The sequence below is a fragment of the Corapipo altera genome, unplaced genomic scaffold, assembly GCF_003945725.1.
Source record: "Corapipo altera isolate COAL_440 unplaced genomic scaffold, ASM394572v1 24, whole genome shotgun sequence".
Lineage (NCBI taxonomy): Eukaryota > Metazoa > Chordata > Aves > Passeriformes > Pipridae > Corapipo > Corapipo altera.
The window spans coordinates 8,859,607-8,873,279 of NW_020884903.1; the positions used below are offsets into that span (position 1 = coordinate 8,859,607).

Sequence of the window (13,673 nt, forward strand, 5' to 3'; positions counted from 1 at the left end):
CAAGCATTACTTCTGTAGATATTTATACATGATTATTGCTCCCTACCACTGAGTGCTGAATCTGTATATTCTTTTCAGGATATTCATGTTCTCTCAGTCCATAGAGTGAATTTCTCAGGACAGAAGGATCTTATGGGAATAACTTGGTCATACAGAATAGCCTTTGTTGTTTTATCATAGGAGAAATACTTTCTTCTAGTTTTACCTCAGGACATTCAACAGAATGAATACATTCACTGAAGTATTCTTTTGAATAGTTACATCATTTAGAGTTAATATAGTCAAAAGAATATGCTACTTCTGCCACTTCAAATAGTACTGCATCACTAGTAGTTGATTGTACATTATGATATATTTCCAATAAAAAAAGAAACATCAACATAATGTTTACACCTACTAATATTCTCCTGCTGTAGTTGGCCATGCCAGTGATGGTAACTTTTTGAAGATAACTGAATCTGTGATGAGAAAGTCAAACATCTCCTCTGATTTCCACATGTCAATAGTTCACTTTCCACTTTAACAAAAGAATTCTTGTACTGTTTCCTCATATTTTTCTTCTACAGCCTAGCAAAACACCAGGTGGTCTTTTGCTAAAGGAAGAATCATGTCAGGGAGCACCAGAAGGGAACTGAGTTGTGTTTGTAGAAACACCTGTTTGCTTAATCATCTGGTCATATATCAGAAGGGGATGAAACAGATGAAACCCCAGAAAATAAGATACCTAAATTAGAAATAAATGAAATAGCCATAGTCACAAAGACATTCATTATTTTACTGTGCAACTGTTAGATTTTGAAAGTTATTGGATGAATTATGTTCTGGTACTCTCCTATAACAGTCTTTGTATGATTCAAAATAGTCAATGTCACAGGATGTTTTCAATGTATTCAATACCCAAAGTAGAAATCTCTTGGTGTTTAGGATCAAAGGGAAAAATCTAGGTTTCCATCCCCATTGGAGCCTGAATGTTCTCTTTCTAAAGGAAATATTAAAAAAATAAAATAAAAAGACCCTAGAACATATCAAAGAAAGAGTGAAATTCATTTCTTAAACCTAATTGTCAACTCCAACTGTAATATGAGCTTGCCACGGACATTTTCAGTGAACAAGAAGAGGAATTCTAAAAGCCACATAGCTCTATGAACTGCTGAGGAAGGCATATCAACACCAAGAAACATATCAGTCCCAGAAACAACTGTGGGAAAACTAAGTCTTCTGTCCTGTTATTTTAGAAGTCAGAACAGTATATTTTTCAGTGAGATCAAATCTTTCCTTCTGCTACTTTTACGAGGTTTTCTGCCTAGAAACTGTCCTTTCAGGGTGCACTGAGCTGTTGACCACAGCAGTTTCCCCAAATGTACAAAACCCCCTCTCTACAGAATGAGAAGAAGGGTTTTCAAGAGCTTTAGCTACAGGGTATACTGTGGAGCTTCTTTGGAGATATTCTTGCACTTTCTTTTGTTTCTTCATCTTTTTAACTGCATAGGGGAGCAGCTTCCTCTGAGGAAGTGTTTCAGAAAGAAGACAACTGTGTGTTAAAATGCGAATTCCCTACTTAAATTTCTCAAAAACTTATGAATTTTACATTTAATTATACAAGCTAATATTTAGATATTTAAAGGATATAAATAATATATGGGAAGTGAGCAACAGTCCTTCCACTTTTTTCCAGTATTATGAAATTCGACTTCTCCTGACATTATCGGAAAAAAAATTTTGATAAATTTTTGGTTAAGCAAGGTTTTACAGCCAGGTTTTTGGCCTTACTGTTCATTTGTTTTCTTTTGGTTATAACTTCATGAGAGTGACATTCCCTTTGGTCAAATTGATAATTTTTCTGCAATTTCATGCAATTAAAAGTGCCAGAGAACAGTCTAAACCACACTTAATTCGTAATACTGACCTGTAGTAGGCATAAACTGTTGGAAACAAGACATGAGGTCAGATGGGACTTTTACTGTTTTCATGAGAACAGTCCTACTGTATGCCTTACTATGTATTGAACTAAACCAAACATAATTCATACCAACTCTAGCCCCAAATATTTCCACTTAAATTAACGAATAAAGATTGTTGCTCATGAGTAACAGTAAGATATGTTTTGCCACATGCCCACATGTAAAAATCAACATGATAATAAATTCTAAACCGATTATCTTCAATCTTTTTAAATTTTTTCTTTAAACAAGATTCTCATTATGGATCCTCCGTCCTCTCGGAATATCATTTATCATACTCTGTGTTCACTAACTGATTCTCAAAGTGGTTTGTCATGAACATCAGCAAACAAATGAGTCTATGGGTAAGTGGAGTTTTGGAACCTAGGGTATGAATTCAGTAAGATTCGAGTCTATAATAACTCTGTTACTACTGACTTTTCCTCACCCCAGAAACTGCAGATTCAGCAGTTCCTAAACAGTGATTATATTTAGTACATATCAGTAAATTTTTAATTCTATTACCATAACTTGAGAATTTAGGTTTAAAAAATATAGTTTTCATGGAATTTAACAGATTTGCGGTTTTTTTAATCCTCTATTCAAAATCTACCAGTCTGAAGCAGCAATCCGATTTCCACTGGATTTACTCACAATTTTAATACTGATTTTAAAAGAAGGAGGCTTGGGCCCACAACCTGAGCTCCCATACAGCAGGATTTTTCCTAGCTTTACTTAAGAGTCATTTAAAGTTCTGGAGATAAAAAGAAAAAAAGTTAAACATAAATTAAACCTTTCATTTAAAAGTACTTGGTAAACCATTGATCTATATTTATATTGGAATATTACTGATATGCAATATTCTAGAATATAAAAAACTATATTAATGCTGTGAATTATTCTAGTGGAGGATGCACATTAATTTGATTTTTAAAATCCTAAGCCAGTATGCATTTTTTATTAAAAAACAAACAAGCAAACAAACTGAAAGTATAAACTTATTTTGTAGAATTTCAGTATGTACTTCATAGTTGGTAGCAGTTAATAACCAACTGTCTAATTCCCATAGTGAAATCAATGTTTACGAACAAAATATTTTTAGTAAGTATTTTCTGCATTCTCTTTTAATATTAATTTTCACATAGACTTGAGAAATGAGCTACAAGAAATAAAAGAAAGAGAAAAATAGAATTCAGAGAAAACAAGAGATGGTATAATACAATCTTTTGTTAACCCACATACTGCAACCAGTAGATTTGATAACATTGTCTCTTGAGCTTCAACTATCAGATAACATCTGGCAAATGATGTGTGTAAGTCCTGTTACACAACATCTTCTGGCTTCTCAGTGTCATTTAGGGGACTGATATGTGACTAGAATAACACATTTCACGCTGCCTGCTTCTGTCATGCTAGTACAAATTTGCCACGGACACCAGTTTATTTAAATCTGAATTCTCAAAATAAATTTGACAATTCTCTTCTTATCATCTTACTCATGACTCAAATTGCTGGTTACTAGATAGGCTTTTGACATCAAAATATTCAAATAAACTTTCTATATCTTTAATGTAATGACCTCTAAAGCAATATTTTTAAATGTTGATCAAAAGCATTCGTTTATTTATTTTCACAATTTTTATTTGTTCAATTGCATTCTCAATTGTTTGGTAAATCTCATAATCCTATACATTAAACAAAAGAAATTAATCAAAAGTTCATTTTCAACTGTATGCTCCAGACCAAAACATTTTGTCTCACTGAAGTTAAAATCTCCTCTACAATCTATTTGAGGAAATCCTAATGTCAGGCATTAATTTCCTTAGTGAACTGGAAACCATGCTGGGATCATGTAAACAATGTGCAGTTGACATAATCAAGAAGGATCTTCAGAGCAAGAATAATATGATTATTATATAATAATAAAATTTCCCCTTTCAAAAAATTATCCATACGTACTGCTTCATTTTATTTTTAAAAGCCCCTCTGATTGCACTATCGAAAGTTCAAATAGTAGGAATGTAGTAAAAATGTACTGGAAACTTTTTTTTATGTTTCAAATTTTAAAACCATGGGGTGGAACTAGTACTCATTGCAAATGGTTGCATTTTACAACTTGTAAATTTGACTGACCAATTGAGTTGGACCAAAAAAGCTTCTCTGAATTAATTATGTTCTAAGCAGAAGATGGCTGAAGTAAATTATTTCATTTCAGACAAATCCATGGTGTTTTTTTTAGGGGCAAGGATATCTACAGGAAGAATAGCAAAGGAAGAAAGACAAATCATAAATCATGATCCGACAAAAACTTAGCTTACTGTAACAGAATATTTAAAAAAAAAAAAAAGGAAAAACTGAGAGTTAGTAAATTAAACCTACTTAGGGCTATATTAGTGTGATACTTGTCAAATAGACAAAGTCTGAATTGATGCAGATCTACCACATCATTGTAAAGGTCGAAAAGTAGTTTTTAATTCGTGACAAGAGTTGAAGAAGCACTGGTTCCATTCTCCAAAATTAACAAATATTTTATTTTGACCTAGTACAATAGATGGAAAGGTAGAGGACAGTATTTAAACATACCTACTTTTAAATAAGTACCCAAATCTGGAGATTGTCCAGATTTAGGCACATGCTTCGATGCAGGCTTCCTGAAGTTCTTTGATAAATTGAGACTGGATTTAGTGGCTTGTCAGTGCAGCATTTGAGTACAGTAAGCTTAAGCAACTCTTCTTGGGAATTATCCTTGGGTATATCAGAAAGTAATTTCAGAGATTTTTGGTGGATTACAGTGCTAAATTATAGTAGCTGTTATTCTTAGTTGGCCTGAGGGCCTTTGTGAAGTGAAAAGGTTTTGCAGAGAAAAAAAAGAAGGACATCTAGCATTTGGATTTGCCATAATAAAAAAAAAAATATGCAAATTGAAAATATGTACACATGGAACATAAATTGAATAAAAAAGTACTTGTTGCTTTTCCCAAACAAAAGATTAGGAATATCTCTACCTAATGTGAATTAATGTTGCAAGGAAAAAAAGCCTACATTTAATCTACTCAGCATTCACAAACATTAAACAACACCCACATTAAGCAAGTGATTCTTACATGAACTCATTATTGCCACCATATAACTCTTTATAGATTTTCATATTTCAAAATTTGAATTATTTTGAAATTGGACTTAAAAATTTCAAGTTTTTACTTCCTCAATGTTAATGGTTATTTTAAGGACAACATATCTGCATCTATTGCACACATGACATCAGCCAATGTTACTGAGAGGAGATTTGTTCGTAACTCCTCGATGTATGTAGAAGATAAAAGTATATATGATAAACAGAATCTGTCATTAGCTTTAGGTAGGTTATAATTGTACAGAGAGAGAAAAACTGAAAAAGAAAAAAGGGAAAAAAACAGAAAGGACTAAGTCTGAGTGTTCAGAGACTTGATTCATGCTCTCGTTTTCCACAATGTTTGCGTCTAGCAACACACACATTGGTCAGATTTAACCATGCAGATGACACCTACTCAAAGAAATCATTGAATTAATCTGTTCCTTACATGGAAAGAACTGCACATGATAGTATTTCTCTACCCTATGACAGCAGTACGATATTGAAGATTACAGTCTCTTTGATATCTTAGCACGTAATAGGAGAAAAAGAGAAGATGGATCAAAGGCATAGATACTCTAACGGGCCACCTAAGTTTATTTACAAAATATTTAGAACAAAATTTGTATCAAAGTTGAATGAAGCATAATCTTATTTTTAGATCTGAGTGTCAAAGAAGCTCAAATGTGATATCTGAAATGGAAGAATTACCTAGTCTGCATTTCTCAACAGAAACAAATAAAGGTTGGCTGTAGTCATCAATATTGCAAAAGATATATTAAGATAACAACATACACCTCCTAGAACTACAAATACATAAATAATTTTCAATAACATTCACCTCAGTACTTGTAAACAAAACTGACTCTCTGGATTGACCTCTTTACAAAAAATATGAATATCAGCCTCAGAATATGAATCAATGCCAGACAGTTGATGAGTATGTACAACAAAGGCTGAGAGAGGATATATTTCTTATCTGACACACTTCATAATTTAATAACTATTGTATACTACAAAATTATTCAGTTCTAAAAACAGAAACATGACTTAGTTTTCCAAAGACTCAAATGTTGAAAGCTACTAATTATTGGGCAAGAACTCTATTAGTTACAGGGAACTTGGAGATTTCTAACAAGGGCTTGTGTATATTTCTTTAAGGAGATTTAGCAAAAAGCACTATTCAAAGAGTTAAGAATCTATTAAAGAAAGCTAAATATCTCAATAAAGATCTTCATTTATTGCTGATAAAATCTTCTACTCCGTAAAAGAAGATAACAAAAAAAATAGGCAATCACAGTTACTTGAACCTACACAAATATGTGACTGAAAACAAGTGATATAAACATGGGTTTGCATCTAACATATAAGGACAGCTAAAGAATCAGACCAGTTGAAACTGTGTGCCTAAACTAAAAAATAGCTTTCCCATCTAACAGATAGGCCACACTCAGGTTGATTAGACAAAAACACTGAGATGAGTGTTAAGATTTATTTGCTATACCAGTAACACCTCAGAAACCTGTAGATACAATGCATAAAGATGAAAATTTAATGGTTTAAAGAATGTATAAGTAAAGAAAAAGAATTACTTTAATGTCAGTAGAATCTTTGCATACATCCACATTTCTAGGGTCACTAAGAGAAACTATTACAGACCAGGATCAGGCTGCAACACAACCAGCTCGGAGTGCATCCCAGTACAATCTATTAGAAAATCTGCCACATGAGGAAGTCAGATGAACTGGAAAACCCTTGCAGAGTATTTAAAAACTCTTTATTCATTATATATGAGGCAGGAAGTTTCTAATTTTTTTCCCTGAAGAAATACATGTTATAATGTTTAAATAAGAACAAGTAAGTAAGACACTAAAAAACAGATTTTGTATGTGTTTTTCTGAATGTGGGTATTAGTAGTGAAAATTCTCACTGTAAAAGATGTTGTTTACAAACACTAGTGGAAGACTTTCTGTTTGCTACAAATTCCATTTTATCCCCCCTGCTCTGCTATTTTCAAGTGCTTCACAAACATTACAGAGAAATCAAGAATTAATAGGGGAAACAAATGTCTGTGTCCCACTGGTTATTTCCACATTTTACAAGGGTTTAAAGCAAAGGATAATCACTTTATATCAGACCTAATGTTATGCTAACTCAGCATAATATTTGCATAAAGTCAAAATTTTATCCTTAGGGAAAAGAACATAAGAAAAGGACCTTATTTAGGGAAAAATCTTCTCCTGTTTCTAAGATTTAGTTTTAATTGTTCTGTAACAAGTAATAATATAAAAAATTTATAGAATGACAATGGTGGTGTAAAAATGCAGCTTAATCTAAAAATGTTGGTTTTCTAGTATTAATTTTGAATGCACATCTAAGCTTGCTAAGATTCTTCCCAAGTGCTTCCAAAAGCACAATTTTTTTGTCAGAGAAATGTGATTCCTACGTAAATAATCTTTAAACTCGAAACACCATAATCACCGTTATTGGTGAGATCGCCTACATATCAAGAAAGGTATTTCCTGTGGGGGTAGAATAGAATTATCTGTACCTGTACAAGTGTATAATATCCTAGTAAAACTTCTCTAGAAGTATGAGTTCCACTTGTTATGGAACAAATACATAGAAGAAATTTTTGTACAGAAGAGGGGTAGTACTGATGGCAGGGAGAGCAAGGAGCCTATGGCACAAAAAGACAGCACAAGGATTTGACTTGTGTAGACAAGGAAACGGACAACTTAAAATAGAGATGACAGTCATCTCTAAGCTCACAACGCAGTGGCATGCAGCCCTGGTGAGGAAAGAGGTCTCATAGTTAACAAATAACTTTGGTGTAAGAAGGCAAAGACATAAGCTGTCTATATTTTAGGTAAGAAATCAGAAGAATGTTCCTAATAATTTGGATCCTGGAACAGGTCTTTCATAAAAATGGCAGAAGTAGAAAATACCCAAATAAAATTAACTTGGAAAGTCTTTTAAGATCTATTTATAGAGACATATGAATTTAAAGAGTTATGACATGAGCTGGAAACTGACTGCTTGCACTCACAGCGTGAGAGACAACACTAGACTTTGAAAGCCCCTTCAAATCCAATATTCAGTCAATACAAATGAAACTCTAATGTCCCTAGTCAATTATTACTCCAATTCTAAAATACTTAAAACTATGCATTATATTGCTATTGCTCTTATTTTTATATCAAAGCTCAACAAAATAGGGACTTAAGTGTTCAGTTTCTTTCTGTTGGTAATCTGATATCCCAGCATGCAGGGATTTCTAAACCAGGAAGTTCTGTAGTTACCTTTTGGGTCTTGTCAAAAGAAAAATATAAGTATGTGATAAGAGGTAATACAGGACCTGAGAATCCCATGAGACCTTTTAGATAATCATTTGCTCCACATAAGGAATTATTTTTCACTTGAAATTTAAAATAAACATATTACCACATTACATTCTCATATTTATGATACTGATGTACTCTAGGCCTAGACCTACAGTTCTTGTAAGATAATGAAATCTATAGGACATCACAACACAAAAGAAATTCCCTTGAAAAGACAATATTTATTTAACTAATCATGATTGTCAATGCAATGCATGATCCTACATGTGAGAAATTCCTTCTCACTCAGAAGACCAGATGCTCTTATGCCTTGTGAACAGCAAGGAAGGGTCTGACTTTTATGAAGTGCACTTTTATGAACACACTAAAAGTTCGTAAGTCAAGCAAGCTGCTTATAAAAATTTGAAGTGCTGAGGGCTAGTTATCTCAATAAATAAAGAGATTCACACTTTTTAGGTTTTTTGCAACTTCAGGAGGTTCTGGCTCAAAAGCTTAAATAAAGAGTTATAATGAATAATTTCTCCTAATTTTTAAAACCAACTCTGATCCCAAAGGAAAAAGATCACCACATTCAAAGCCACATGACTCTGAGACTGTTTGCTGGTTCTCAAAAGCTTAACTGTTTGCAAATTGGTTAAAAGTGATTGTCATTGCTGATACTAACTTAGAAGCAATCAGACCAAGTTTGGAAGAGAACAGGAACATAAACAAATAAATACAAACAACTGAGCAAGCTCACACAAGTGTTCAGCTGTCACAGGCAATCGGGAAATGTCCCTTCCTTAAATGCACTCAAGGAAAGATATAGGCATTAGATGGCAAAATGATTTGACAATCTCTTATCTAAGCTTTTTAGACCTGTGATTCAATTTAAGAAATTCACATTAAATTTTTCATGAGTTCTTAAATATGCAAATTCCCCAATCAGGAAAAATTTGAGCTGTTTTTTTTATTTTTTTTCCCTCAAGACAGATGATGCAATTATTCTATTACTCTGACACTCACTGCAATGGGAATGTAAAATACTATTATTCTGATTGAACAGTGTTTTATACTCCACTTTTTGGGACATATGAGCATAAATAATTTTTTCTTTTTCCATTATCAGGCAGTTGAACAGAAAACATTACTGACTGACGTTTATATCAATGAGGCTAAATAAAAACACAGATGGCTTCTACTAAGTGAAGGAACTGAAAGTAATGATGTGCTATCTTAAGCCACTGTCCTGCAAAATCAGGGACCAGGATAAACAGAAATCTGATTATTCTAGCTGAGTAAGAAAGCTCAAATAAACATAGCCTCTCTCTGTCTGAATCCTTGTCTATACTAAAAAATTGACTCATTTTAAAGAATAGTTGTCATAATAAGTCCCTTTGAAGTAGTACTTGAATATTTTTACACAAAACAGTGATTCAACATCTTTTGGAAAAGATCCCTGAGACATAACTTTTTTAGGAAAAATGAGTGTAATGAGTCAAAGGACCCAGAGCTGTGAAACGAAATTTCAGCTTTGGCCTTTCCATGGCCCAAAGAATGGCAAAGTAAGAGCAAGAATGAGTTATCATTTGACTTGTCTCATGGGTCTTTCACATTTGTATTCAAAATTAAACAGAGTAAATAAAACATATTGTAGTCAGACATGTACTTTTTCAATACATCAGATTTGAGAAAAAAAACCAACAAAAATGTTTGTACACATTTATGAAGGTTTCATAGGTTGAGATATTTTGAAATGGTCACAGTTAATCAGAATTTAAAAATAAAAAAAATTGAAACAGTATATAAACAGTAAATAAGTTTTGTTTTGCTTATAAACTCTAATGTGTACAAAATGGTTGAAAATGTACTTTACATCCATATTTCATCTCGTTATTACTGGTATTCAGCTGTAATAAGGTAAAAGATGACTACTTTTCCCCTTAACTTAGAATTTGACATTGAAAATAGTCTATCCTTAAGCCATACACATAGCTTCATTCATCCACACCTTGCTTAACCCCATACTTTATAAAATCACAAAAATTAAAGCCTAAATTATTCTCTTAATAAGAACCTTGTATTTGAAAAATTGTCAGTAGTTTTACCACTTACTGGGTGTGTTTGTATTGGCTTTGTGTGTAGCTCTGATTTTGTCATTAAAGTTTTTTCTTCTGTAGATCTCACCTTTTAGACTGCTGAAAAGAGCTCTGGAAAAAAGTCTATTTGAATGGAACAGAATTTATGACAAAAGGGTTGCATTAGTTTCAAAATGCCTAAAACTCCAGTCCCTACTAGACTTTTGCATCAGTGGATAGATTTCTGACCATTTCAATACCAAAGAGTCAAAGAAATTATTGAAAAGTTCTAGTAATTGCAAAATATTAGTCTATTCCTTAGGATTTTTCTATATAATTTCATTTTGTAAGACTTAATCCAAACTAGTTTTAAAATGCCTTGGTTTCAGGGCTGTTTCCATTTGCATGGACTAATAGATCTTCAGTGCAGGATTTTTCATGATACCTTAATTGATCTTATTTTCGACTTCATCCAGTTAGCTGTTTTTATACGCCCTGGAGACATAGTAAATAATTTCTTTCCCTGTTTCTCCAGGTACCATTCAAATAACAATAAATGGTTGCAGCTTCAATTTAGTCAAATTTACTTAGTGCTTTGTTGGGTTTTTTTAAATCTTGCCACACACACACACATTTAACATCATATCTCTTTATCATCAAACCAGAGCCTCCATCAAGACATCAAATGCAAAAGTGGCAGATGAGAAACACTTCATGGGTGGGTGGGGACACTCAAAGTTTGTTGGTACTGGAGAAATAGCTCTGCTGCACTTGTCACTGGGATAAAGAAAGCCTCCTATGCAGACTGCAGATAGGCAGTGTGTCCTGCTTTCGACAAGTGAGATGAGTGGCAACCTATCTCCCCTGAGTGTTCAGCTGTTCTAGACAGCAAAAGTTTCTAAATGAGTTTTTGCTTTGGATCATTTTTATGTTCTTTAAAGAGAGGTTAGCCAAAAATTTTCTTTTGTATTCATAATTTAATTTCATAAGTTTTCACTACCTAAGATGGATCTCAGTGGTTTAAGTGATAATTCTGTAGTGGAGTCCTCTCTATGGTACTCTTATACACTCTTGAAAACCATAATTCATTTTTATGAATTGAGAGTGACCCCTCCCACTGCACACATTTGGACAATAGATCTCAATAGGTCATGCCTTATCCATGCCTACATAATAAAAGACTGTTCAAGTAATCATGTTCAATGTGAACTGCTTCTTGTTACCAGTGATCAAGAAGGCAGCAGTGCTGTTTTGCATTTGTCAGATTAATCATATTCTCATTTTGACCAGTATTCCTAGAAATCCTCCATTATTTGCAGAGCTTTCTATTGAAATATATGGAGGGGGGAAAAAAAGAAAGAAGAAAGAAAAAAAGATAACTATTCCATTTGAAGTCTAGAATAATTTATGCTGCTGTAACCATTTACCAGCATTGATCTCTGCATAGAAATTCTCCTTACATCAATAGAAAAACAACGAGGATAAAACATGATACATGAAATTGTCTTTTACCTGAGAGTTTTTTAGACAAAATAAGCTGCACGTAGTGTTATGAACATATTTTCAACCATAATGCATAACCCTTTGAAACAAGAAGGACAAGAAACATAAAGCAAAGAACTTTTGGCAGAGGGTGGGGAAATGGCAAAAGTCCACAGATCCAGAGAGATAAAAATTTAACTCACTTTTCAGAGTCAATATGCAAAATTTTGTCCATTGTCTTTGAATTTACAATAACAGATACATGGATAGAGCTCTCAGGTTATTTGCTGAAGAAATTCTGTGTTCTATTGCTGTTTGAACCTTCTGAATAGGTTTACCCTCTGCAAAACAGTATCCTTGACTTGAAAGAAAACTGAGCTATGTTGGTTAATTCTATAACTATCTTCCTTGCATTAGTGAAAGAAAACCACATAAAGGAGCCACATAGAGCAAGAAGTCCTGCCATCTTCTATGATGTCCCTGGAATAATTAAGGAAGAAGAATTTCAGGTCTGTTAATTTTAGGAGATTTTCTAAAGAATATTGTTTGACCTAATACAACAATTTAGCTGAAACAATAGTGACATAATTGACAAAATGACAATAATTATAGTGCTTTAGACCGTGCTATATTAAAGTATGACTCATCACTCAATACATAAGAACGTAGAGAACTACGTCAAATCCAGCAGTGCAGTGCAGTGCAGTGTTGTATAGTGTAGCTGCAGCCAAAAAAGAAATTTAAAATCAGCAATCTTTTGCTGGTAAGTGAGAGAGTAAGGGAATTAATTGAAAGTATGAATATGAATTTTGTTTTACTTTAATTAATTAAATTTAAAAAGTGACAAGGAATAAGAGTGTAATTACAATTAATATTTACAGTCTTTTTAGAAAAATATTTAATACATATTACTGTATGAATGTCACACTTCCTCTGGCAATACTTGTAATAGTTTGCTTTATTGAGAAGGGAGAACTATTCCACTCCTCATCTGGGGAAATGATTAGTGAAGTGGAAAAGCAATGATGGAATTTTCTGACATAATTACATTTTTTTACTAGAATACTTTATCAATAATTTTTTTGAAAGAAAAGTTGTACAATGTAACAATCAAGTATAAAACACAGAACTTCCCACGTAACACTTTGAATGGTTTTTCTGCAATAGAATTCAATTGAAAACAATACTTTCAAAAACTGCAGTCTGAAAATTACTTCCTTGAAAAAGCCTTACTTTTATGTTAAAGATACACATGCCTTCTATCAGTGTCCTATCTATTAATACTTTCCTTGATAATAAAAATAGTCTCAGTTGAAGATATTGTTCAACAGCATGATTATACACCAGTGGAAAAGTTACTACGTTAAGTTTTTTCTATTAAAAAGTGTGATGATGTGTACTCACCAGGTGTAAAGTTGTACCGAGCAGAAAACCCAATAGATTCTAGTTCACCATCAGCAAAAAATTTAATCCACAGGAATCTGCCGCTGGATTTTATCATAGGTGGATTTTGCTGTCCACAGAAACGTCCAATGATTGGGGAAAAGCCAAAAGGTCCATCTCGTACTTCAATATGGTCAAATTTACACTCCCAAGAAGGCTCTATGGAATATTTTTCATCAAAGTGTAGTTCAATGCATTGTCTAGGAGCAGCTAGAGATGAAAAGAAAATTTTCAGATTATTTTCTAACCCAAAACTCTTCAAAACTAAAGCAAACTAAAGAAAATCAAATATATC

At 33.0% G+C, this 13,673-nt stretch overlaps 1 protein-coding gene across 2 annotated transcripts in view; it reads right to left on the bottom strand.

Moving 5' to 3' along the window:
* Nucleotides 1-13,673, bottom strand: part of NETO1 (neuropilin and tolloid like 1) — a 65,372-nt gene that overhangs the window by 37,200 nt on the left and 14,499 nt on the right. For both annotated transcript variants that reach the window (XM_027650995.1, XM_027650996.1), the window contains exon 4: nt 13,340-13,588. In XM_027650995.1, the coding sequence (XP_027506796.1) occupies nt 13,340-13,588 (249 nt within the window). The remainder of the gene's footprint in view (nt 1-13,339; nt 13,589-13,673) is intronic.